Source organism: Caloenas nicobarica, chromosome 2 (assembly GCF_036013445.1).
Source record: "Caloenas nicobarica isolate bCalNic1 chromosome 2, bCalNic1.hap1, whole genome shotgun sequence".
NCBI classification, from domain to species: Eukaryota; Metazoa; Chordata; class Aves; order Columbiformes; family Columbidae; genus Caloenas; species Caloenas nicobarica.
This window is the reverse complement of record NC_088246.1, coordinates 54,535,799-54,563,627: the sequence shown is the minus strand read 5'-3', so window position 1 is coordinate 54,563,627 and position 27,829 is coordinate 54,535,799. Positions and strand designations below refer to the sequence as shown.

The 27,829-nt window shown below is 41.6% G+C and overlaps 1 protein-coding gene across 2 annotated transcripts in view; it reads left to right on the top strand.

Annotated features, from left to right (window-relative positions):
* Positions 1 to 27,829, top strand: part of ITGA9 (integrin subunit alpha 9) — a 226,059-nt gene that overhangs the window by 38,858 nt on the left and 159,372 nt on the right. For both annotated transcript variants that reach the window (XM_065629502.1, XM_065629503.1), the window contains exons 11-15: positions 746 to 840; positions 3,762 to 3,852; positions 4,396 to 4,441; positions 6,982 to 7,136; positions 13,936 to 14,096. In XM_065629502.1, coding sequence (XP_065485574.1) covers positions 746 to 840; positions 3,762 to 3,852; positions 4,396 to 4,441; positions 6,982 to 7,136; positions 13,936 to 14,096 — 548 coding nt within the window. The remainder of the gene's footprint in view (positions 1 to 745; positions 841 to 3,761; positions 3,853 to 4,395; positions 4,442 to 6,981; positions 7,137 to 13,935; positions 14,097 to 27,829) is intronic.

Genomic DNA, 27,829 nt, shown 5'->3' with positions numbered 1-27,829 from the left:
CAGCGTCATTGCAGGTTGGCCTCACAAATGGTGGGCATGCTCTTCTTCTGCACTTGGACGTGCATTTGTTTGTTCTTGCTGCTGCTTGTTGGTCAGTTGTGATGCAGAGGCTTCACAGTGAGTTGAATCAGTCTGTGGGTGTGAAGCCATCAGGAAGAGTTTAGTTTTAGCAGCTGTGTAGTCACTAGGTCCTGCTAGGAGAGGAGAATTGGAGGTGGGGCCACTCTTTCTGCAGGAGTTTGCAGTTAAATTGGATCAAATGTCATTTGAAAGTGCACCCTCAGCTGCCCTTTTTTTCTTTCCGCCTGTCCATTTAATATATCCAGCCTCATTTGGGACCCTTGGATTAAAGCAAACAATGTAGTGCTACAATAAATGTTTTGCCAATGCTGTCTTGGTTCACAAAGCTGATGGTTGGAGATTTTGATATGAAAGGATTCTAAATTAATGTTTTGAGCATGGTTGCTGGTTAATAAACACACATTTTCATAACAAGCACATGTTTCTAATTAGGCACAACATAGCCACATGCATGTGCAAATTCATATATGTTTGTGTGGTTTTTTAAGTTTATCTTAACATGAGCTCTTCATTAGATCAACGAAATTGCTTCTAGCCAGTTTCACATGAGCTACTGATCATCACAGGGAGCTATTTTCCCACGGATAGCTGCCTTCTAAAAACAGGAAAAAGTTTGATTAATGGAATGGATTGTGAAATGTTTATAATCTGTACTGTTTTATAGATGTTGCCATTGGAGCACCTAAGGAGGACAACTACATAGGAGCAGTGTACATTTACCATGGGGACGCCAATGGTATTGTACCTCAGTACTCTATGGTATGTGACACTATCGTTTACACTACCCGGCTGAAGTCACTTTCCCAGGGCCTGCAGAAATAAACTGTACTTAAGGGTCCCTTTATAGGTAGCCTCATCATATCTCTACATCCTTTTCTCAGTCCTGCTTTGAAGATGGCTTCTCCCAAGGTTTGTCCATCTCTATGCAGTAGGGTAAAATTATGTTGTTCAGGAGATATTTTTCACTGTATTTTGCTACAGTTATCAGCTATAGCTTCCTTCGTGAAGCAAACAAAGTCTTGAGAGTTGAATGTCAGTTTTTAGGGACAGCACTGCTGCAGAGAAGAAATGAAAACCCTGGAGAGGTTGAGCATACAAATTATGAGACGTCAGTGGGGAGTTGGGAGGTTACACTTTCTTCCTGAAGAAGCAGGTGCTAAGTTTACTCTCGTGCCCCGCAGAAGAGTCTTTACTCATCTTCTTGGCCCTCCAAATGTGACAATATATCACAAAGCCATTGTTGGGTGCCATTTCCCTGACCATTCTTATGAAGTAAAATCTCATCTGGGATAAGCTGTACCATCTTGTGTAGGGATGACACAGTGCAATTTAGCTACTGTAGCCAGGCAGCAGAGAAGATAAATTTATGCTTACGCTGCCCAATGTGTGTCCCCTAGTCTCTGTCTAGCAAATTTCTTTTTTCAGAGAGCCTGAATCTTCCCTCCCTCTGTCTGTTTGAAGTTCTGGTTGTTTTGTTTTGTTGCTGGGTGGGATCCTTCACAGTAAATCACTTTAAGCAGAATTAAAGAGTTTAGTGGTTATATTGGAGACTCTTCTAACAGACCATAGAAGTTTAGTCTTTCTTCCTTTTATCATGTATGTGCCATGTGCTGCTTTTTAGAAAAAAGGAGGTTAAATGTTTCTTTCTGGATACTTCTAAAATGCACTAATGTGTGGCATGGGGAGGATTCTGCCTGTTTCTTGCTGAGAGCCACTGGTTGGGAGGTCCTTCTGTGTCTGCTGGAAAGCCTGGAGCTTTCCAGCTCTTGCTGAAAAGGATCAGATTTATTTTTTGTTTTTTGATCATTCATGGGAAAATTTTGCATTTTTGAAAGAGGCCAAATCAGCAGGGTGGCAAACGAAACATCCTGCTTGCAATCTCTCCCTGCCCATTTGAGCAAGGCCAGCAGACATGGCCCGTGCCTCTCCACTTGGTCAGTGGGACAAAGCCCAGCTCAAGAGAGTCAGGGTACCACGGTCATCGACTCTCGATACCATTCCTATAACTGTCCCATGTCCTGAGGCAGCTGGGAGGACACCACTTATGCGCAGTGTCCCTGTGCTGTTTCCCAGTATCTGCTGCAGGGCACTAGACACACCACCAGTTCATCTCCCACATGCAGCCAAAAAAGCTGTGTAACAACTTCAGCCCTTTACCTACCTGCCCTGGATTTGAACCTAGAGGTGAAAGACTTCTTGTATCTTATTACTATACCCCTGAGCCATCTTAATGCCCTGAATTTCCTTCTTTAAATAAGCTGTGAGAGGTGGAGGAGAGGCCTGCAGGGTATATGTTTCCACCCTTTTAATTTTGTTAGCTTTTTCCCCCCTCTTTTCTTCATTTAAATTGCTGATCAGTGTCGTTCCCTCACGTCCCTTCAGCAGCTTTAGTGGTGGCTATGGGCTGAAGCAGCTTAATTGGCTTTGTGGCCCTCTGTTTTCATTCATTGCACTTAAAAGCAGAGTAGCATTATACCTCTGCCTGCTAGGACGTAATAGCCTGCAGATGTCCACTAGGATGTTTGCAGGCAGGATTTACCACCCTAACTGGGACCCCCCGAAAATGTGATGCAAGTGTAATGTAGTGAGGAAGCTACCTCCAGGTGTCTTAATCTTATCAGCCCATGAGTAGGAAAAAGAGATCTGTATGTGGCAGAGCACTGATTTCCCTTTAAACTGGCTGTCAGGACTGCAGGATATCTTTCTTCCCCTCAATTTGTCTTTTTTTTCCATGAATTTCCTGTCTGACCTTTTGTCCAATATTATGTCCTTTTATGGGAGGGCCAGGAAAACTGATCACATGTCACAAGCTGTGAAGCACCACCAGCAGCCTCAAAACTGCTTCATAGGATAAGTTTCCTCTGTCACGTCTGCAGTCCTATGTTGGTTTGAGTTGAGGTCTTGCATTGGTGAATGGGAGCTGGGAGACATCTGATTGCCTTCTTAGAAAATGAGATTTTGACATATTAATTTGCATCAGACAAAGGCATTTACGATTCAAAAAGTTTAGAGAAAGTTTTGACGTTAGTAATTAGAAAAAAGAAGTTATGTTAGAAATGAATTAATCTTTGCATTGGGGAGGCAAAAATGAGATACAGCTTCCAAACTGACACAAAATACTGCATAATAGCTGATGGAAACCAGAATTTCCAAGTGGTATGAAAATTAATCATTTTGACTTTGAGTATGCTGGAAAACTTCGTGAAAAGGAATGGTTGTGGAGGATTTTCTGTTTCAATTAATCATTAACTTAGTTAAGATGCTGCTTCAAACTTTTATTTACAGACATGAAGGTAGTGCAAAAAAAAAAAGAATGATAAAACCTCTAGAGTGCAGTTAAATTTCCTCCCTCCCTCCCGAGAAATCTGTTTGATGTGTTCTTGTGTTCTTTATTTTGCTTGGGTCTGCATGAGGGTTGTAATGCAGGTGTGTTTTTTAATCCAAATCAACACTGGCCTCCTCCTAGCCCAGAGCAGAAGGGCTTCCTGCAGTCAGCAGCCTTCCTGCTCAGGGCTGCGTGGGTGAAGTACGAGCCTGCAGATGTGCGGCACTCCCAGCCCATGGAAAAGAGCCCCCGTGACCATGAAAATCACGCTTGAAGGTTTTTTGGGTTTTGTTTTGCTTTTTAAGAGTCTTCTTTGTGTTCCTGACTGATTTCACTTGTGTGTTTTCCACTGCAGAAGCTGTCTGGGCAAACAATAAACCCGATGCTGCGGATGTTTGGCCAGTCCATATCAGGGGGAGTCGATATGGATGGCAATGGTTATCCAGGTACGTCCGCTACTCTGGCAGCGAGAGCACTGGGGAAATGCGGCAGCAGGCTGAGAAAGCAGTGGAGCTGGTTGTTACCAGGTTTCTAATTCCTGCGTTTGTGGGAGGCTGATGAAGCTGAGCGTCTTCTTCCCTTTTCCCTTGGTTATTTGAAGCTCCTGATAAGAATTCAAGCCTATTGCTTGATTCAGGTGTTTGGGAAGTCATGACGAAGGACTGAGATATAAAGCAGAGGATTTCAGTATCCTGTGAAGGTTGTAAGTTCCCTGGAAGCTGCTCAGTTATGATGACAGCCTTAAAAAACAATGAAAAAGTAGACAATAGTATAATAGTAATAATAAAAATCAAGCAGTGTAGTAACATTACAGACCTAATCCTCCAGTTATAATACTTATGACATAATGACATTTGAATGGACCAACTGGCTGATTTGAGTCCGAAAAATGCCTTTTTTTTAGATATGTACTCTAATTTACCAACTGATTTGAGAGAACTGAATTCAATGCCTCCTTTGTAACTGTCTCAATGTTACAAAAATTTCAGATATGACCATTGGAGCGTTTTTGTCAGACAATGTGGTACTTCTGAGGTGAGATCAATGTTTTTTTCATCCCCTGTTTTCTTCTTTTGGTGTCTGTTTTCTGTTTATATATTACATGGTCTAAGTCCTCCACCACTCCAATTGTCTCTCTAGTTTATTGTTGTCAGAAGCAGCAAGCTGGATTACTTTTTAAGCAGAACCTTAGATGTGGATGGTGTCAAAGAATGCACAATCTAATTTAAACAGTGTAGTGAGGGATGACAATACACAGGGCTCCCAGGGCTATGAAGAAAACAGGGTTGTAGCTGGAAGGAGATGTGCTGCCTTTAGAAAGGTAGCTCTGAATTTGTGAGAAGGCTTTTTTATTGTTCTTGACATTTGCATAAAGTAAATAAATTATGATTTAAGGGAACGCAGTTGAGCAAAAAGCTGGCTGTGTATGATGCCAGGACGTAATTTTGCAACTTATAATGGGACACAGAATGAAATAGGAGTCTTCAGGGAAATAAAATACAGAGATGTTTGCAATGCCCATGGGATTTGGGCTGCTGCTTCGAGTGTTATGAGTTAAGTGCAATTGCTTGTTTCATCTAATGGAGAGAGGTGTGACAGTTTGGTTCACCAAATTATGCAGGTAGGAGCAAGCTTGAGATGCAAAGATTTGAGGAAGAGAATGGGAAGCTTGAATTTTGCCAGTAGCTCTATTGTTACACTTTTTAATATTTAATAGAAAAATCCTGTCAATACCTAGGTGCCATTAGAAGTCATTGGGGGCTTCTGCATCTTAATGGAAGTTACAGGGATGTGGTGAGACTGGCGAGACAAATGCTGGAGCTGCAGAATGGCCAAGCCAGCCTGCTTCCTGTTCAAGGCAGGAAGAATTTAGCTCCATTTCCATTTGAATCAATTAAGCAAAACAAAAAGGAAAAGGAAAGGGGGCAAGAAATTCTCTTGATGATCAGTGTGGCAGGTGGTCAAGTCTTCTAAAGAGTTTTCTGTGCCTTTGTTGTGCGTGCAGAGGAAGCCAATTGCTGCTTCTGTGGAAAGGCATGTCATGGCTCAGCCAGGATCTTGCAGTCCCACATCTCTGAAAACACTAGTAAAAAAACTGTGCATTTTTCTCCTGCATTGTTATTTTTGCAGGGGGAGCGGCAATCTGAAAGTCTTGCTGTGATGTTTAAAACAACATACATCACAACAGCCTGGTGACCTCCGTCCACATGTTCAGTCGCTGTCTGTGCATTTCAGAGCAGTTTAGCACGTTACCGACGGACTTTGTGGGCAGCCTGATTAATTGGTGCTACTGCCAATTCAGAGCATGTCATTCTTGCTGTTTAGATTTAGATTAAGATAAAGAAATCAGTGTTTCTTTTTTTCTCTCACTCCTCCAGAAGCCTTTGTGAAGTCCTTTGGCCAAAACCAACAAATGTTTTGCCAAGTGATATTAAAGGCTTTGGTGGAAGCTGCAGTGACTTGGGGCAGATCGTTGTCATTATATTGCTCGTACGTGTGTATGGCCGTTTGACAGATGCATTTTTTTTCTTCCAGTGAATAATGAAGTGAGCTAACGTTAAGGAAAAATCACACAGTGCACCATGGCTGGATGCTTTTCCTTTTTTGAGGAGAAATATTTTCTAGATCAATTATAACATTTACTCTTTTATGTTTCCTCAAGTGTTTGGAAAGAGTTTTTTTCCAAGGTGTGAAATGATCCTAGGAAGCTCACTCTTTTTCCTTCTTTTTCCCTCCATTACTGTATATGTTTCTAGGGTTAGCATTTATCTTCATGCTCCATCTCAAAAGGCAAACTTGCACTGTTATTTCAGGCTGTGGTGAAAAAGTCTGAGCAGCTGTCTCAGAGACTGATGTGAAGCTTGTTCCAGCCGATGTGAATTAGGTGTAACCACAATCCCTTCTCTCTTCCTCCGTTTTCCCTCACCTCTAAATTAAGTGGCTTGTGGAGTGAGAGTCGTGAAGTGGTTTACTCACATGATCTAGCCTTGCATGGCTGCTGGGACTACCTTAGAAGTGAATCTGCTGTTTTCTGCACATTTCTTTTCTACTGGAGTTGCTTTTGGAAGAACATGTTCATATTGAATACGTACAGAATTGAAACCACAAAGAATAACACTCAGTGAATTTTTAGGCTGAAGTCCTGGGCTGGGGATGGTTCAGGAGAGCCTGGCGTTCTGGGCTGCTTTTCCCAACCAAGCTTATGTGTTGTGTGAGAGAGGAGACTCACCTGGGCCCTGATGGCACTCAACTTGCTCTGCGATTCTAGCCAAGGTCTTCTTCAGCCAGGAATAGTCATAGTAATATTATTATGCTACATTATCAGTTTCCTCAGCTACCTGCCTACAGTCTGTCGCTGAGCACTGAACTTCAAGCTAATGCTATGGTTTTCATTCAGGCACTAGTAGTCCTTGCCATCTGGGCCAAGTACAAATTTATCTTACAGTTCAAGTGCACTCTCTTATTTTTCATGTCTGCTTTAAATTTTGCAGTTTGCCAAATTTACTTTATTTTCCCTTGGCTGAGAAACTTCCCTCTGAATGATCACTTAACTCCACTTTTCTGTTGATCTCCAGATCCAGGCCTGTCATTACTGTGGACATCTCCATTTTCTTGCCTGCGTCCATCGATATCACAGCTCCTCAGTGCCATGACGGCTTGCAGCCGGTGAACTGCCTCAATGTCACAGCATGCTTTCGCTTCAGTGGCAAGCATGTTCCTGGAGAAATAGGTAAGGTACCTGGGCCAGCCCTAGGCAGGCGCACACTAGCAGGCTGACCTGGAGTCGAGGGCTCCCTTTGGAGTCAGTAACAGAGCTTTTATGTGAAATAATTTGTTTTGAGGTGAGCTGGCTTATATAATTCCTGAAAGTTGGAGTCTCCCTGGGGTCTTTCTTAGGCATGTTTTTACCTTCTTTAAAGGCTGACATAATGCAGGGAAATTTTTTCCTCAGTGAAAGAGGGGAAATGTCTTTGGGCTTAATGCAAGGACAGAGACCACAGAAGGAGTTGATGCTTTCTAACTTCATATTCTCTGTTTACCTCCTTATAACACATTTCTGTATCTGTATCCTCTATCAATGTTATCAGAAAGCAGGTGTGATCCGCTCCAGGTTAATAATTTTTGAAAGTCTACAAAGAGCCCTTGAAACAGAGCATTATTAATCTGAATTCCTACCAGACACAAGCAAATCCTTTTCTGTGCATCCGTTTACCTGTCTGTAAAATTCGTATAAATAGCCCAGTATTTTACTGAGAGCAAGAATATCTTCCACATTAGCCTCTGTAAAACACATGTTGTATCTTGGATGAATGGAATTGTGTAAGGTGTATAATCGTGCAAGCCTTTACATCTCGGTTGCATTAAAATATTACTCATGTCTTTTACATCCCAGTGTTTGCAAGTCTTTGATATTGTGTGAAGTGGTGTGGGATAGAGACCACGTTTCTAAATGCTGTAAGGTCTGGGTTTATTTAGTTCAGCCCTGATGTTTTACCCTTGCCATATTTTAGGAATGGCAGATGACTTGCAGCGTGCTGCTCAGGGAAGATACCTCAGCCTCACAGAATGCTGCATCTCTGCAGTGGGTCTGGTGAGGATCTGGGGGAAGCAGTGCCTCCTCATGCTCTGTGCCCCAGCCTTTCTGAGCTGCTCATGAAGAAGGGTGAGAGTTGGGTCTGTGCATCTCAGTAAGCATGGCCTGCTGCAGTATTTGGATTTTAAATGAGTCGGAGAAGAAAAAGGCTAGTTGCTGCTTTTCCCGCCATTCATGTGGAGAGAGAACTACAAGCTGCTTGTTGAGGTTGCTCTCTGTAGCTTTTCACTTTGTCACCTGAACAGCTCAAAAAAGTGGAGTTACTAAATTTAAGATTTAAGAGTCTCAGCAGACAAAAACATACTTTGATAAAGTATTTTTTGTATTGCCTACACTTATCCCCAGGTGCTCTAGGTGTTAATTCCTTTCTGAAAATCACTGAATAGATTTTCTGAATATCTAGATTTTCTTATGTTCCTTGGAGTACTGTTTAACATGTGTCCTTTCTTTAATTTCATATTTCCGGAGCTGTGGCTAAGAAGTGAGCTGCCTTTTTTTCCAGTCTAAATATCTGTTCCCCTTGTTTGCAAAAGACCGGTCTTTCTGCTTCATCATGTCTTGTAAGAGACAGCTGAATTCCTCTGCATTGTCATACAAACTGTACTCCTGATGATTTATTGTGGTGAAAGCACATGTGCATCTTCTTTGGCGATTTACAGCCATCTCGTTACAAGGAATTTTTTTACTATTAAGTAGATGATTATAAAACTTCCAACCATTGTCTTTTTGTACAATGCTTTTAGCAAAGGGATTTGTCTTGAAAAGATTGCAGCCAGAACTATCTGACTGTATAAAAGCCCTTCGGGATATGATTTGGATAAAGTATCTCAAATAAGCTTTCGGTTTGCAGTCTAGGAGTCAGGCCATTTTAATTATGTAGCAGTTGAAGAGTATCAGTTAACAAAGGGTGGAACAATTCATGGAAATATTGCCACAGTTCCTCTCCTGCATAGTAAAATGTGAGGAAAAAAATAGAATATCCCTGTAAGTACATTGTTGTCCAGTTTAGACTCTGAAAGGCATATGGAGGTGTTAAAATGATATGTCATGTTTTGTGGCTAAATGTTTTGGGATTGTCTCAGCTTCAGATGTCTGGGGGTGATCCGATAAGGCAGAAGTTGAGAACACAGTGCTCACCAGGAACACTGGTCCCCTAAGGCTTGTCAGCGTGGAGACTCAGGACTGCTGCTTGCTGATGAAAAGCTGGGTGTTGCTCTTGCTTTTGGGTAGCTGAAATTGGCCATCTAATACAAAATGTTTAGAAAGTCAAGCTGAACGTGCAGTCAGCATTCTTCTGCAGCAAATGTCTGTCTTCAATGCTTATTTGAATGTGTGGCTATTTCAGTAACTGGAAAGTGAAGAAAAGCTGTCTTCATCTAGCACTGTCTCACACTGGTATATAAACCTCTCCACCCTCTTTTTTCATTTTTTAATTTTTATTTTATTTTTTTATTCTAGTAATGGTTGCAATACTACTGGTCATTTAACAGCTGAGGATTTGTGTTTATTGATACTGCTTGATACTGCCAGTGACAGTATAATTCCCGTCCATTTTGTGGGTACTGTTTGCAGACTACAGCCTTCAGAAGTATGAATTTATTGCTGAAATGGTTTCATCAGAACAAAGAGCCATGCCGAAGTGAAGCATGTGCTCCGCACTGTGTGCCAGGCATTGTCTGACCCTTCGCTCTGCCTCTGCGCTTGCTGGAGAGCTGAGCGTCTAGTTGTATGCCCGCTGACAGAGACAGTCTCTGGTACATCTTGGATGTGTAAGAAATATGGCATTTTAAGTTTTCACTCCTTCACCTCGGAATCCCATTCAGGCTGTTCCTCTCTCACTTGAGGGGCTATCGCTTTGTCTCCCTGGGGTCTCTGTATCTGCAGGAAAGACAAGGATGAGAGAAAGGCCTTTCCTAGCCTGGATAAGCAGGCTTCAGCCTGTTCAGACCATGTGCTTCTGGGTGATCAGGACAAGAAAACAGAGGCTGCTGGCATCTCTGTGTATCAAGTGCTGTTACTGCATTCATCTCCACAGGAGGATGGAAATAAACTTGTGCCCACAGTTTGGATAATTTCCTCAACAACAATAATAGTAATAATAGTGCCAGTGCAAGAATTAGGTGAATTTTAAGTGGCTATGAATTGAAGGGTTTGGGCCATTTGGCTAGAGTTAGGCAGTTGCATTAGAAACTTCTTCAAAGTTTCTCCTGTACTCTTCAGATGTTCATCACTTGTGTGTTTTTCCATTTCTTAGGGTAGCCCTCATGTCCCAAATACTGTTGCCTGAAAGACTAGCATGAGATTTAATGTGGGATAATGGGTTGCTTGAGGTTTCCACTCTGTTTCGATATGTTTCTAGGTCTGAAGAAACATGCCTGATCCAAAACCTGACAGAAGCGATCACTCCTGTCTATATTGTGCTGTAGTTTGGTGCCAGAGCATTATTTCTGCTTGTCTCTCACTTTTCCAGTCTGCCAGGATGCAAACCTGAGTCAGTGGTACCCTCTGAATACCTCAGAAGAAGAAGTGCTGTAGGGATGGGTCGTTCACTGTCTGCCTGGAGCAGTGAGGATAGATCCCTACTTAGAAGCTAGGGACATCACTATGAGAGAGGATTTGAAACAAGGTTTGAAGTAAGGGGAAAAGGGGAGAGCTTTTGGGAGAGGATAGGGGGAGTGACATATGTATGTTGTCATTTCCTAGGGCAATTTTTTGTAATGCTTTTGTTACTAAAGAATTTTCTCTGCAAGCAAAGTTCATGAATTATTTTCTCCGTGTAATTACTGGTAGAGAAGGCAAAGAAACACATTCCTTTTCCAATGGCTTTTTGTTATTATTTAGCAAGTTCTTAGTTTCCTCCATGTGGTGTCTCCTCTTGCCTGCCCCTCCCTTCTTCCCCTTCCCCTCGAATCAGTACTATAGCTAGTAGTTTACAAGCACTTATGGATGTGCTTATTCCTGCTGAGCGTTTTGCCGCCTGCTTTTTGTATGCTGTAGCTTTATCCGAGCGGGTGATGAAGAGAAGTGCTGTGTGGGGTGTCTCTGGGTGTGTATCCCCTCCATTAGTGCAGCCAGCTGTGCTATTCCTGTTTTAACTCACGGAATAGCACTGCCCAATTTCAATCCTTCCTCATTCCTGTCTGCTTCATCCTTCAGCCCTGTGAGGGGATAACTCTTACATCATGAGAATGCACGTACCACTTAGGATGAGAATCCATTGTAAAGTGTCTTCTGCCATTTACTTGGTTTGTCTGTTACTGGTTGGAGGAGTAACTTGCCTGGTCTGCTGGCTGGCAGTCCTCTTGCAGGTATAAGCAAAAATTTCTGAGAGGGAGCTATTATCAAAGCTTTTAGGCATTTAACTTTAGTTATGGAAAAGGAAGCGTCATTAGAAAAATCAAACTCTTCATCTGAGTTTATCAAATCCATGCTGGAGTTTTATCATGAGCATGTGAAGTTGGGTGGGCAGATCCCCAGAAACATTTCTAACCAGACTTGCTTAAAGCTGCTGGACAAATATTTGAAGGCATTATCTGCAAGAGTTAACTTGCTAGTGAAAACTTGCCTCTCTATCTCCTACTGGAGTGAGCAGGAGGAACTTACACCACTATCAGTGTTAAGTTTGGCCAGTTGTCTCTCCACCCTGATTGCTTTTTGGAAGCAATGAAGCTGAGGCGGGGGGGCGGGGCTGGAAGAGGGGGAATCCAATTCCTTAGTCATTATATTTCAGTTTTTCCACTGATGTGACATCATTGAATATAACATAGAAACAAGTTGTCAAAATAAAGGGGAGGCGGGGGGGAGGATGGGAACTGTGCTGCTTGATTGAAAACATCCACTGCTGTTTCGGAGAGACAGTAGCTGGGTTTGCTTTGCTTGCAGGCCTGGTATGGGGCTTGCATTGGGATGCATCTCCATGCCTGCAGCAAGGAGTTGTTCTGTGTCAGTAATACGTTGCACTTCCTTTGGAGAGCCTCTGATCCTCCCCAGGCACCCCTGCAAGCTCTTCAAGCCTGGGTCCCTTTGGTGCTCCTCCTTTGAACAGGGCTGCACCTCCTCAAAGAGCTTTTTGCCTTTGTGTCCACGGGGCCTGGGTTTGCTAGCGGGTTTTCTTGTCTTTATTCTTGTGATGCTGGTGCACATCTCAGCATGTGTGCGAGGTCTTTAAAGCAGAAGGGAGACAACTGGGAATGAGTGTGGCGTGTGCACACTTAAAAAAAAAAATAAAAGAAAAAAAATAAAAGAGATTGCTGGGATTTTAAACAGGCTAACCCCTGTGTTTCTGTTTAGGTGGTGCTCTTTAGTGGAACTGAGCAAACACAACTTCAGTGAGAGGTTTTGGTGCTGACCTTGTTAGAGTTTGAAACCCTTTCTAGGCATTATCCTTCTAAGCAAGTTTTTCTACCAAAAGCAAGCAAAAAACATTCAGGTGGAGCCCTGTGATGGTACTTACACTGATTCCTCAGCTGTGGCCTTTCTTACTACCTAGAGTATGTCTCTGGTTACTTTTTGTGAACTTGTGAATGAGCTTTCCATCAGAATGCAACATGCTGCAAATGGAAGTGAGGTCAGTTTGAATTATGCAGATTATCAATGTTCACAGAGACTTTTCTGCTGAGTTTTGTAACATCTTTAAATAAATTCTTTGAAGTAGTGAAATTTTGATGGAGAAATTACTGGAGGTGATAGAATTGGCAGCTGTGTTAATTTAGAGAGATTAAGATTTTCATTGATTTAAAAAAAAAAAGCCACCACAAAACCAAATAAAACCACAACAAAACCCATCAAAGACTGCATGCCGAAATTTGGTATAGAAGACCTCAGTCCAGGAATGTGTTACATTTACATTGATTGTTTATCACATTCTGGCTTTTAAAAAGTTTACATTTTGAGGAGCATATTATCTGGCATCAATCATTTAGGACTTAAAACATACATAAAAGCTAAAGCAATAATTTGGCAAGCACCCTACTATGTAAACAAATCAGCACAGGAGCTGGTGCTGGCTGTCGTTTATGAAGATTATCAACTAATTAAGCCATTTACAGTGAGCCAATCTCATGGTATTCCCATTATTGCCTTGAGAGCAGCTGAAATCAGTCCAGGCTGTGGTCTGTGATGAGTGAAAGGACCTCACAGCCAGTGTTTCCCTTGTCTGTAGACAGCAGCAGAACAAGCATTCGTGCTTCTGTTGCAGTTTCATTGCGTTGTTGCACTTACCTACAGGAAAGGTATAGGCAGCTTGAACTATTCAGTCACTGTACAACTACTTCAGGTAACAAATGAGTTTTCTTTTGGACACAGATACATCCAGTCACAAATCAGCTGATTGTGTTAAGTTACCTGTCCTGTAGGACAGCAGGAAATGGAGATACAGCTCATTAGTCTCTGGGTATGTGTTCTATAAACTGCCAGGGATGCGTAACATCTAAGAGGGTAATATTGAGTGCAAGGCATTGACCTCTAGTTAAGGTCTAAATGCTAAGATGACTGCAAATCGTCAGGAAATGCCTCATCCTGCTTGACATTTGCATGGTTTGTGCTGTGTTTCCTGTGAAGGAAAACAAAGCTTGAGGCTGCTGTTGTTGTTTGTGTTTTTGACTTTTCTGTTAACAACAGTTTAAGCATCTCTTGTTTGGTTTTAGTTTTTTTTTTTTTAATTAAGTGTGCATTTCTAGATGTATTTTTACACATCATTTCCTATGGGAAAGGATGGGCTGGGGAACATAGGGATGTGAAACCTGGGAGTACGTCAGTAATTGGATTTGGTTTTGTGCAGCCACAGGAAACTTAGTGATTGATTGAGGGCCTGCAAGGGTTGACCTTTCTTAAAGCAGACATGCCCTGGGGGCAACAGGATTTATTGATAGGTGGCTAGAAAATAACTATTGTTCACTGACATCCTTTGTTTTCTTCTTCTTCCTTTTTAAAACAGGTTTGAATTATAATTTGACGGCTGATGTGGCAAAGAAGGAAAAGAGCCAGCAAGCCAGAGTTTACTTTGTGAATTCTGGAGAGACACTTGGGCAGATCACAGAGAAGTTACAGCTGTCGTACATGCAGGAAAAGTGTGAGCATTACCTGGCATATGTCAAGGTCGGTACATTCCTGTCCTTACTTACATTGGCCTCATTGCAGTTCCACTTTTTTTTTTAAATATATATTCAACCAATTAAAGGATGCTGCTTGGTTTCAAATGTTGTTTTCCTGACAGGTGAACAAAGTTTTTTGGTTGGAAGCTCTGAACTTCTTGCTTGGCATTATTTGTCAGTCTGAGCACCATTGGGCCTTCAAGACTTGGTGCCTAGAATATGTGTTTTACTTATGTTTGATCGGGTGCATTTGTGAGGGATTTCTTTCTTGTTTTGGCTTGGTTTGTTGATACACTTGTTATACTCAAAGAGTCAAAGTTTTGTTTTGGCAGGAGCAGCGGGTTTAGTGTTTGGTTTTGTGTGCTGTCTGACTGCACAAAGGGCTGGTGATGCAATCTGTGGGAATGTCAGGGTAACGTGGGGTCCATCATGAAGCAATTAGGATCTTGGGTTTGAAGAGCACCCTGGGTTTCATCTGGGCTTGAAAACAGCAGTGGGATAACTTAATTTCACATGTGTCATGGTCCTAGGGATACAGAGAGTGCTTTCCACATATGCTGGGTCATAGAGAGGGTCTGTTCTTCCTGTGAGAAACTCTTTGTCCAGGCTCTACTAGTACTGTAATTAACTTTGCTTGGTAGCTGTTGTTGAAGAAATGTCACCTAGGTGCCATTCTGTTTGCAAAGTGCGTGCAATAGTTTTCTTCTCAACTCAGAAATGTATAGAATGGGTTTGGAAATTATACAGGAAGGAGATTTATTTTTTTAAACTGTGTATATATTACAAGCACTAATCTGTATCACCAGTCTGGAGGGCAGTATGAGGCAATATGGTTGTGTGAGTTGCATATCCTCCTTACTGAAGGACATATTCCCATACTATGACCTAAATTCAGTGGATATCACTTGGAACTGTCTTGTTTTGAGAATCCAGCAGGTTCAGACACCCCTAAATGCATAAACTTTTCCAGGAAGCTTCTTTATACCTAAAAAACTGAGAACTGGAGGTAAAAATTGATCCTTTGACTTTATCAACATTTTGTGCATGGCTGTTGAGAGAAAATAAAATAAATAAAGGGACCACCGAGGAGGAAGTGATGTCCTATTAATTTGTGTGGATCTCTGGGAAGAGACTAGATACCTCCCATGTTTTTTTTGTTTCTGGAACAAGCTTATAAAATAAAACGTAGACATATGAGATTGCCATTACTTAGAAAATGTGGCTGTGAGTTACGAATTCTGGTCTTTCTCAAATGAGCACATCTGGTTAGGCTTTAATGTATTGAGTTCAGATGAAAAGGAGCATGTCCCTTTCTATCTTAACCCAATAATGATTTCTTTCACATTAGTCCTGTTGTAGGTTTTGGGTACTGTACAGAATTTGTTAAAGGGCAACATATACCCAGGAAACTATTTATTGTAGCATTTCTAACTGATGTTGGGAATGCGAAGGTAACCACTATTTTTCTGGTGAATTCCTGGGAAATTTGACTTTTATAGGCAAGAGAAACACTTAAACATGTTTAAAAATACCAACAACTTAACGCAAACCAGCTGGTTAACTAATAAGGCTATTGGCTTTCTATATGATATAAGCAGCTATTTTTCACCGTTGGAAGAATAGCAGGAAGTGTTGTTTGTTCGTGTAAGAGAGAATGTGAAGCAGTGGAGAAAGATAATCCCTTTGCTTTCATGGGAAAGGTGATATGATCCACAAGGCTACATGACATTAGAAACATCAAAGAGAGCCCTGCAGACTCTGGAAGAGTGGAAATGGGGTCATGATCTTTTGCTGCTATCCTGAAGTAACAGCTAGTAAAACAAAAACCCTGAAAAACAAAAAAATCCTCCCAAAACTCCAACCGGAAATCTCCTTGATTGCGTAGTTTTGTGACAGAATGGGTGTCAAAAGATGTGGGCTTAAAATATATGAAGTATTTCACTTAGGCTTTCCTCTTTCCTTTTTATTTTACTGTATGCCTGATGAATTCACCTCCATGGCTAATTGGGTTGTTTGCAGTTGCATCCTTAACCTGCTTTATTTTTGTTCATCTGAATCCTTCATTTGTTTTATTATTATTCATTTGAATCCTTGGTGACAAATATTTTTATATGGTCACAGGAGGATGTCAGTTCTGGACTGTCTGTGGTCAAGGATAGAGAAGCTGTTTGGACTTATGTGTGACCTGCTAGCTTGACAAACCGTACTAGATAAAGAAGGTGTACAGTCCAAATGGCACACAGCAGAACTCTGTAGGTTGTTAGTTAAATAAAAGCTTGTGCCAGGCCTTTCTGGATGACATTGTCTTACCAACATGTAGTTGTAGCATGTTGGAGGCATAAAACAAAGGGACTGAGGAAAGTTGTGGAAAATTTAGACCTATACAAGCTTGCTGCAATTTCTTTTGACAGGATTGCTCTCAAGAAACCCCAATGAAACTGAGCACTGGAAGAGCTGTGGGCTGCAAATGAGCTGACAGGGATAATCATTAAATTGTTTTGCAATTGATAAGTCTCAATGTTTTGAGCTTGACCCCTTTGCTATTTGTGCTCCCCTCTCAGGACAGGAACTACCGTTCTTATTGCTGCTAATGAATTTGAATACTGAAGTCTGTCTTTCCTCACAACTGTGCGGCTGAGATGGCCTCAAGTTGCGCCACGGGAGGTTTAGATTGGATATTGGATTGAATATTAGGAAAAAATTCTTCACAGAAGGGGTTGTCAGGCATTGGAACAGGCCGCTCAGGGAAGTAGTGGAGTCACCATCCCTGGAGGTATTTAAAAGGCGTTTAGACAAGGTGATTAGGGACCTGGTTTAGTGCTAGAGTTAGTTTGGGTTATGGTTGGACTCAAGGATCCTGAGGGTATCTTCCAACTGAAATTATTATATGAGATAAATGGATCTCAGAAGGTTTGTAGGTCATGTGTAGATCAGAACTTGATCTTGTACAAGGCAGGGTACTGAATTACAGTTCCAGTTGCTAGAATTATGGTAATTAATGAAAAAAATGTGTTTTTCTGGTTGAGAACGGAATGGAAATGCTTTGGGACTTTAAAATGCTTTGTTTTGTTTTGTAGTGGGTATGAGGAAGTAGAGAAGCAGTTTTCTGATTATTTTTTCTTTCTTTTTTTATCCCTTCTCCACTGGAACCTGTTTGTTTTCTTTTTTAAAAAACGTAAATTCTTTAGCATACCTAGACAGCAGTTCCAATACTCGCAGCGCCTCAAGTGTCATCTGCAAAAGCTGCATTTGTTTTAATTTAAACCACCTTTGGAGGTTTGCCTGATACATTCAGTAGAAAATGGGCAGCTGGTGCAAGTGGCTTTTAATTGAGAAGTTGAGGAGCGTTGCTGGTTCTCTCATGTGAGCACATAGCTGATCCCCACTGTCCCTCAGGAGATGCTTTGCTGCTGGACAGTTCCTCCTCTGGCAGCTGGGGATGATCGTGCTGCTGCTACAGACTTTCTCTCCTTCAGAGGGGATATAACTACTAATAGCAGATAAATGCATCACATGGTAAATGTCCAGCAGTTTTGTGGGAGGAAAACTAGGCTGAAGTTTAAATCTGATTAGCTTTTTTTTTTTTTTAAGAGGTTTGGGTTTTTTGTAGCAGGCATGACATAAATATGAGAAAATTGAATGTCGTACCAAGAGGAGAAGATGAAGTTGCAGAAGGGAGTAGAACAGAAAAGATGAAGAAAATAATGGGCTTGGAGGCTTTACAAGTGTCTCCTTAATTTTAATATCTGGGCCTGCTGCTGAAATGTAGAGTTTTCTCTTGGGAACTGCCCTCATTTGATGGTGCTCAGAAGATGTGAGCTGCGTGTTTAAGACATGCTGTGATCAGGGCATCATTATTTCCCCTTTCCAGTACCTGCCCTAGTTGTTTTCTGCTTATGTGCGCTCCTCTAATATTTAGGATAGATTTACCTGTGGATAGGACAAGACAATTTGATGCAGACAGCAAAGCACATTGTGCCTTCACATTTATGTGGGGTCAAATCTCATATTCCTTGATTTGTGACAAAGATGTAATGGTGATGATTGTGAAAGCCCTTGTATGATTCCCGCTTTTATTAAAGAAGCACTGTCTGGTTTCTTACCACACCATGGGCCAGCTAGCTGGGCTCCTATTGCTACCAATCACTGCTCTCTGTGTGCATAGTGAATGGTTTGTAATAACTCCAAACACCATCAGCAGTCCTGGCACATGATTAAACCAGACACAGCATTTATATTTTCAAGAGATGCTTATCTTGGTGACTGTCTGGTTGTTTTAAGCAGTCTCATGTTGCTCATTGTATTAACGCTTGATGGATCCAGCTATAGCTTATGGGGAGGGTGGAGCCAAGAAGCAACAGAGGAACAGTGAAACAAAAGGCCCTTCATAACGGCATATAGGTGAGGAGCTAATGCTGTGTTTGTACAGGCAGATTTTGAATAAAATGCCACTCTTTCAACAGAAATTGCACAGCTATGATTTGTTCACTGCTGAATTCTGTAGCCAAAAGTTTGCCTTTTTGTGAGTATATTTCTGGCCTTTGTCTGCAGTGCATCACTATTACTTCAGGTCTCTAAAGATACTCTGGGATGCTGATCTCTCACAACTTCATCTCTAGTGCTTGCCAATTTTAGTCATGGTCTGTGGTTGTGGTTGTTTCTCTCTCTGTAGCTGTTTGATCTCATCTGAGGGGGATGCATTTATTAGAGTATTTTATTCTTCATTCATAGCAATCTGGTTTTTTCCTAGAGTCTGGGTAGCAAAGCATTCAGTCTGTCACATGTGATGTGGAGATGTTATCATGAGATGGTATCATTTTGATCATTTGCACAAAGCACTTTCTTCTGAAAGTTGTCTGCCTGTGAATTAGCATCTCTCTGTTAAGGTTTAGCTGATGGTGTAACAGGATACTGCGAGACAGCCAGAGACACTCAAGAGCTTATTCTGAAGTGTGTGTGTTTGTGGGTTTTTTGTTTTTTAAATGGGGCAGGTTTCTCCCATACTGTCAACAGGGGACCTTTGGGAGGGAGGCGTTATTGGCAGATTTTGCTGCTGAAGCACTCAAATTAGGTTTGGTGGCTACAGGCTGAGTCTGGTTGCTTACATTTAGTGAGGCCTTTCCTGGGACACTGGTGCTACAAGTGATGGGTCAGGTATTGGACGTGGATGGTAACCACTGCTTGGAGGAGGGCGAGGAGGTGAAAACTGGTCCCTCAGCAAGTGCAGCTCCTATCGGTAGTAGCCTATCTGGTCCTGCTCACCTCTCCCTGGGAGATGAGAGAAATCAGAGCAAGTCAGGGGGATAAGACTTGAACCAGAGATTGCTTTTGCAGCAGCAATAGCTATGAAAACTTAGTCGCTGTTATCCAGAATTTCGCAGAGTTTGCACCACTGGAGAAACAAAGGCAACAGTGACCTGTGCCAGCCTGCAGCAGGAAGTTTATCATCACTTCAAGAAAGGCGAAAGCTGCTGTGTAGTTTTGCCAGGAATGATCACTGCAGTGAGTGAGATTCAAGACCAAGAGCAGAGTTGATATCTTTGCGTTTGTTCCTCTTTGTTGTTTTTTCCAAATTTTTTGTGTTTTCCCTTTTGCTGAGCCAACTGGAGAAACTGTCAGGCTGAGCCAGAAGCAGTCAGATCATATGTTCACTCGTAAAGGACTGTGGGATAAGTTGGGTGATCACAAAGCACAGAGGTTTATTTGCAGAAGAGTACTTTCCGGAACAATTATGTTTTTCAAAACTGTGCGAAGTGTGCTCATAATCTATTAGCACAGCCTGCCTCCCCTTCAGCAGAGCAAAATAAATACAATCTTAGCAAAATAAATCTAGTGTTTTCTGTTGCCTTACTCTGTTGTAAAGTGGTCAACCCTCTCGTTTTGGAAGAACTCTGTCTGGTGCTGGGTAGAGCTGATGTCTCACCTTGAAAAATAAGCCAGGGAGTAGAGAAGCTGCATTTTTTCCTGAGTAGCTCATGTGGGCAAAGGAAAAACAGTTGTTAGCTGCATAACTCTGGGTTCCTTTTCATTGCCTTGTAAGCACAGGGATTTAGACATACCAGAAAGAGTATTAAGAATTGGTGGGAAGACTGACATCTTTGAGCTGAATATCAACTGTGTCAAGATTTAAATACTGTTAATGACCATGGAGTTGTCTTTGGCTTTTCCAAAGGTTTTTGCAAGGTTCAGCAGGAGCAAGTAAGATTGTCTGTTAAGGATGAGCTTATACTCAAGTTTGAAACTGTTCTGCACAATGTGGCTAGAATGAAGCTGCCAAATATGCCTGGCACTAGCATCTGTTCAGAGGGAACCAATGCTGCAAGTGGTGAAGTGCTGTAAGACCTACTAGGGCTGGTAGTGCAGCTACATGGGAGAGCAAATTACAGTAGATATTGTGCTATTAACTGTTTGGGGACTTTTTCCTGGGCAGTGTTGCTAGTAGGGCTGTTTGATAACCCGAAAGGTCTTGGGTCCTTAGTCTAGTGGGAGACTTTCAGCTGTGAGATGAAGGCAGAGGTTTTGTCCAGATGCCCTTCCTCTGCCTGTCTTCCCAGATTTTTAAGGAAATCACTTTTTTCTTTTTTCTTTTCTTTTACGTTCACGCTGATAGAAGATATAAGTGGGTGGCAAATGTCTCCTTTCTGGTTGGAGAGTATCTTTGAGTGTTTTCTGCTCTATATGGAGCTTGTCCATTATAAAAACATGGAAACAAACAAAAAAAATCCTATTTCAAGTTTTATCAAAGTATCTAATTTTACTTTAGATCACTATTGCTCTTTGACTTTTGCCAGCATGTATGAGAAGGCCAAGTTTATGGCCCAGGCAGAAACTTGTTTGCTCTGATGGAGCTGCTATCAAAGTGCCTGGGTAATCACATTCATGAATCCAAGCAGAGAGATTTTATGCTCCCCAAATGAAATAAATATCATCTTGAATAAGGCTCAAAGTCAGTAGACTTACAGCACGGTGGCTGCTGAAATTCTGCTTTGTCTGGCTTGTATTTCTTTTTACCTGCCTTTTTTAAACTGTATTGTTCCCTGCTAAACCCTAAAGGGATCTAAACCTTTAATCTTGAGCCTCTTCATAAACTTGTCCCTTTGATATATTCTGTAATGGGAAAGAAATATGATTTATTTTTTAAGTAGAGTCTCTCAAAAATGTGTATTTCTTAAGTTTTAACACAGCTGAGAATTGATTTTATTATATGTAAAGTCTTAATGAAGCATGACACTTCACTGCTGCACTTAGACCTTCAGTAGCAGGTGTGTACCAAGCTTTACTGTCTGCCCACTGATGTGTTTCTGTCTGATACTGTAGTTCCTCAAAAAGAGATTTAATTTGCATATTAAACCTTTTGGAGACCCAGGAGGGGCAGATTTAGGCCTGGATGGAACATGGCTCTTTTAGGGAGGAAGATACCAGAGCTTGTGGTTTGGAGAGGCTGTCCATGGGCTTTTGTCTGGCAGGAGTCATTGCATTTCCCAGTGATGGCACTTTTAGGAAGTGAATGGCCAAACAGAGATAAGAGGTGCTGCACTTTGTGCCAGGAAAAGTTATTTCAAAAGGCAGGTAATGATGGATAGGAATATTTTTTGCTTTCTCTGGCACTCCCGGTTAACCAAAGAGCTTGTTTTCTCAGATGGAAAGAAGCAACAGAGAAGGCAACACCACTACTGTTTTAGAAACTTCCTGAGCTTGTGGAGGTTTTTTGTTGGTTTTTGGTTTTTTTGTTTGTTTAGGGGGTTTTTGTGTGGCCTTTTTTTTTGGTGGTTGTTTGTTTGTTTGTTTTTGTTTTGTGCTGAGTCATATAAGCTAAACACATGATGGCAAATTATGCCGTGAAAGTCTATTAGTACGTCTTTGGGACAAGTTTACACTTACGGGGAATATGCTCAATGCTAGAGTCTTGCTGCAGAACATTACAATAGGGAATAGCTTGTTTGTCTTAGTGGTTTTCCTGTTTATAACACATGGAGGAATATCAGTCTGTGCAGTAATCTCAGACACACGCATGTACATGGTTGACTTATCCTGTCCAAACTGGGGAGTACCTAAAATTATCACCCTTTCATTTTGCTACCTTTAGGAAGCAATGAGCAAAGCACTTTATTGGGAAACACTGGATGCAACTTCCAATACAAAACTCCTCTCCAGGCTAAAAAGAAAACAATTAATTTTGCTGGCTGTGACTTCTGGGTATGTTCCAAACATATAACCTCCTCGTAGTCAGAACAGGCTTGGGACTCCTGGGAGACTCTGTGTTCAGTTTGGTTTGGATGGCAACACGTAATGTTAATCCGGTGCCCTAATTCATACTGAAGTGCTTGACAATATGTTTGAAGAAATATGGGAGTAACAGGTTGCAGGCATGGAGCTTTTTTGGCAGAAAATGCCTCTTCTCCCTTTCTCCCCCACTACGTAACCTCAGTTGTGGAACTGAGTTAATCTTAAACTCCTGAGGTCCAGAAACAGTTGAGGAAATGCCCGTACCCTGTGCTGTTACCCTCATCCCCACCAGCCCACCGGCGTTTCCATATGCGATGGGGTAGTTACAGATGGTATGGTTGTGCTGGTGATCAAAAGCTACAGTCCTTGTCATAGACTTCTGGTTTATTGTGTAATTTTAATTATCAATTCCCCTTGTAGAGCTCCATGATCTCTCCTGGAATACCACTTATTTTAGGGAATGTTTAGTATTTTGTACCTGGAACCTGCATGTTACCCTACGCTAGCTGTGCTCCTCTGAAGATTTGAAAGGGGTAGTTATCTGGGATTTCAAATTGTTTTTTGCTTGCCCATGGTGTCTTTGACTGAATGGCATATGCTGAAGCTTGTTTCCTGACTATATACAAGATATTCTTATGGATTGGATGCATCAGGCACGTTGGCTTGTGCTTCTCTCCTTCAGTGTGTTGTGATTTTACAATGGCCTTTTCTCCCACCAAATGTTTGTGGTTACTGTGCTTGCTTTCAGTGGTCACTTCTGTTTTGAAAAAAGGGTCATCTTTGAAAATAAGCGTACTTTTGAAAGCTATCCTCAAAGCAGTGAAGTAGTCAAATTTTAGGAACATGTGCAAGCTAATTTTGAGAGTTTGTTTCTTCTGTTGGTGTCCACTGACTGGCTCACAGTGTAATGTGCCATTTGTTTCCATCTAGTGTTAAAATTTTTATTGCTGCATGTGAATTACACAGCTTTAAAAGAACAATTTTCAGAAGAGGATATTGTAAAGGCTGCATGTAACACAAATGTCTGATTGGTCCTTAAGCAAAAATTCAGTGCTGCTGCACCGAAGAGGTTTTTCTGATGAGATTCCACCAAGAACATAATGTGGCAACTTCAGTGTTTCACAGAAAATTTAACCAGAGGATCTTCTAGTCTGCCTTTATTGTCAAGTTATTGACCACTTTTTCTGCCTAAATTGCACCTACTGGTGTTCATGATTTGTCATACTTAATACGAGTAGTTTCCCACAAAAGTCCTAGTTGAAATTATTTGTGAACATTTCTCTTTTCTGTTAAAAACTGTAAAATACTTCATAGTGAATGGCTTTTGCATGGTTTTTATACAAGTTGGATTATTTTATTGCCATCTTGTTGTTCTAGCTATTTTATATCTTCATTTATGTGTAGGTTTTAAGGCACTGAATATGTTTTTACTCTGTGATATGTGAATGTGCCTAATACCATAAGGCTAGGACTGGGTGATAGCCTGACTGTAATAACAAATAATAATCAAAATAAGAGAAATTTTGCAATAGTTTATATTGCTTTTTTTGTTGTTCTGAAAGCAGACTGAGATCTGGTGTTAAATTCTAGACTGAAATTTGAAGAGTTAGCTGTAAATCTAAGGGAATCTAGTGTGCGAGTAAAGTAAATTTATGACTTCCTTCTTTTGGCACACACCCTGCATCACTAAAGACTTCCTTAGATGACAAAATAAGTTAAAAATACAACTGGTTAAACTTGTCGTGACTTAGTAATTTTCATCCCATTAGCAAGCACAGCTTCTCATTTGGCAAGATTGGCTATAAGGGAAGTGACATTAATGTCACTTTGGTGAGAAGAAAAGTGTAAAAATAGAAATTAGTAACAAAGAGAGTACGTTAAAACAGAATATGTCTTACATAAATTTATACCTTCTTTCACATATTTTTTACCTGTTATGATACAGAATGCACCAAGTGAAACATACCATTAGCCATGAAAAAGTGGTTTTGGTGAAACCAAAGTATATAGGGACAACAGTCTGATGAAAAGGCTTTAAAATCCCCTTTGTGTAAGTGACTAAGCTCTGTCACCTGTACCTGGGTCGTGGCAACCCCTGGTATCAATACAGGCTATGGGATGAAGGGATTGAGAGCAGCCCTGCAGAGGAGGACTTGGGGGTCCTGGTGGATGAAAAGCTGGACATGAGCCAGCAATGTGCACTTGTAACCCAGAAGGCCAATCATATCTTAGGCTGCATCAAAAGGAGCGTGTCCAGCAGGTTGAGGGAGGTGATTATGCCCCTGTGCTCTGCTGAGACCCCACCTGGAGTCCTGAATCCAGCTCTGGAGCCCTCAGTACAGGAAAGACATGGACCTGTTGGAAAGGGGGTAGAGGAGGCCACAAAAATGATGAGAGCGCTGGACCAGCTCTCCTATGAAGACAGGCTGAGAGAGCTGGGGTTGTTAGCCTGGAGAAGGCTCTGGGGAGACCTTATTGTAGCCTTTCAGTACTTAACAGCAGCCTATAAGAAAGATGGGGAGAGACTTTTTAGTGGGGCCTGTTGCAATGAGACAAGAGATAATGGTTTTAAAGTAAAAGAGGGTAGATTTAGGCTAGACATAAGGAAGACTTTTTTACAATGAGAGTGGTGGAACACTGGAACAGGTTGCTCAGAGAGGTGGTTGATGCTCTTCAAGCTCTGGTCTTTCATGTACAAAGTGTATGAGACCAGAGTGAAAAATTGTAAAGCAGAACCTTTTTTTGTTATTATTTTCTCATAAAGATATCCTTTATTCAGAGAAAACAGGTGGTTTCATGGGACTGTAATAGCTATAAATGTCTCCTTTTAAATCATTGAGCAGATCACTGAGTGGTGCTAAATCACTCTTTTGGTTATATGCTGCCAGGGAAAACTATTGCTTTGTGCCCTGGTGAAGTACAGAAGCCTGACAAATTCACATCGTAACAAACACAATTTTGTATGAAAAATATTACCCATGTGAAAGTGAGCGAGTCCAGTTCCCAGTTGTGGTCTGTGACCGCCCCACCCCAGAAGAAGCTTGCCCAGGCAAGGCTGCTGGTTTGCCTGCATGCAGTGAGCTCTGCAGTTCGTGATGAAGTGGAGTTTTGAGCCCACCAGCTGCTACTGGCAACCTATGAGCTCCCTCTGACTTGGAGATGTCAGTGGAGGCCTGGCACACATGAGCTTTCAACCCTGCTCGACTGCAGGAAGGGAGCTGGAGGAGTTGGTTTCCATTTTCTTGTGTTACCCATGTGATTGTTTCCATAAAAGCTGCCCCTCACAAATTGCAGCAGCAAAAATCATGAGCTGGCTTTGAGAGGATGAGCCCTGGAGCACAGCCAGGTTTGGGAGCCCAGTTCACACTCTGTGCTGAGGCAACACAAGCACTGCAACCCTGGCAAAAGAAATCAATGGCAAAAACTATCCCAGGCTTCAGCAAGGGGTGAGGATCTTGCCTGGAGACCAGAGCAGACCCTACTCACGTGAGACAGCATTTTCAAAGCCTTTTCTGAACCCACTGAATGTTTCTGGCATGGGAGAATGGGTGAGTGTTTAAGCTGCTTGGGAAGGTGCTTCCACCTCTGGTATTTCCGTTCCTGCTAAATGCACCGGGTCAGGTTGTGCTGCCTATATCTCTGCGTGACCGATACATATTTAGTCAGTTGTGGCAAAATACATCCCTGAAATGGAGATACTGCATTAAACTATGCTGTGACACCATAGCCATTGCAAGCAATAAATACTATCCAAAGGGTTGGTTTTTATTTGTCCTTTTCAAGAACTTGGACAAATGCCAGGACTTATTTTTAAACTTTATATAAGCAACTTACGTATTTGTGATGGCTCACTTTTCTTGCCTTACTATTTTGGGAACAGTCCTAATTTTGCCCTATATTGTTTCTGTTGGTCTTTTTTGACGTTTGTTCTCTCTCTTCCCTCCTATTTTGTAACAAAATGATCTAATGTCCTGTGTTGACTGAAGGCTGGTGGGTTCAACACAAGGTTGCTTGCATTGAGGAACAAGCAGAACTTACTTACAGGGTTTCTGCTGTATCCTCCTCCTACTTACCAAGACAGCTATTATAAAAAAAATCTAATAAGCTGTACATATCTTTCTTTTGGTGTTAATGCTGCGTTTTTTATCTTGAAAGGAGTACTCCTGCGTGCAGCTCTGGAGAGCTGCATGGTGGGCAGCCAGCTTAACACTTAATTCTTTTCTTTTATTACTATTAATTTCCTGCTATAAGCATTCTCATTATGCCTGTCCTTAATTCTTTAATGCAGCGATTCTTACACTGTCAGCCTTGAAAATGTTCCAAAGGCAATAAAGGTAAAATGCTACTTAAGAATGTTCTACAGATCTCTTCTTGTTGCTTTTCTGACTACCAGTACTGTCCTGGAGTCACTGCTCCCACCTACGCCAGAGGCAGAGAAGCTGCCATGATTCCTCATTGACTTAATTGCACAAAGTCAATGGGATTATTAAAGTACAGTAACACACCTGCCTTTCATGATGATACCTCCTAGGATCTATTTGTCTCTTTAGTGACTGTGTCAGTCCAACTATTGGGATCAGGGACAGCCTTTGGTACAGACCTTTGTATAAGCAGCAGCAGTGTTCATGGCTATAAAAAACCAGGGAGACAGTCACTATGATGGATGAGGAACTTGTAAAGTCTGGATGTGTGAGGGGTTGTTTTCTTAAAATAGGGTCATGGTTTGACCCCAGCTGGCAGCAAAGCACCATGCAGCCACTCGCTTGCTCCCTGTGGTGGGATGGGGAAAAGAATTGAAAGGATAAAAGTAAGAAAACTCATGGATCGAGATAAAGACAGTTTAATAAGTAAAGCAAAAGTTGCATGTGTGCAGGCAAGCAAAGCAAAACAAGAGATTCATTCACTACTTCCCATCAGCAGGCAGGTGTTCAGCCACCCCACGAAAGCCGGGCTCCATTGTGCATAATGGTTACTTGGGAAGACAAGCTCCACCACTCCAAATGCCCCTCTTTCTTCTTCCCCCAGCTTTGTATACTGAGCATGATGACATATGGTATGGAATATCCCTTTGGTCAGTTGGGATCAGTTGTCCTGGCTGTGCCCTCTCCCAGCTTCTTGTGCATCCCCTGCATCCTCACTGAAAAGTCCTTGAACTGGGGTAAGCAAAATCCAAATCCAAAACATGGCACTATAGTAGCTACTAGGAAGAAAATTAACTCTGAAACCAGGACAAATAGACATCCTCAAAAAAATCCAAAGGAGTATATAAGCTGTCTAAATCTTTTGAGAAAGGTCAGAAATTATTAGTAACTTTGTAAGAAATGAAAAAAAAAAATCCAAAGCTTGAAAAGGCTCATGTAAAGCTTTGTATATGTGTTTTATGTTTGATATAGCTGCTGGTGGCTGAGAAGCAGGAAATGAAATAAGTAGTTATGAAGAAGAAATGAATATCATCAGTGATATATATATATTAGATCTATAGATCACATATACTTCTAATGTCAATATGCA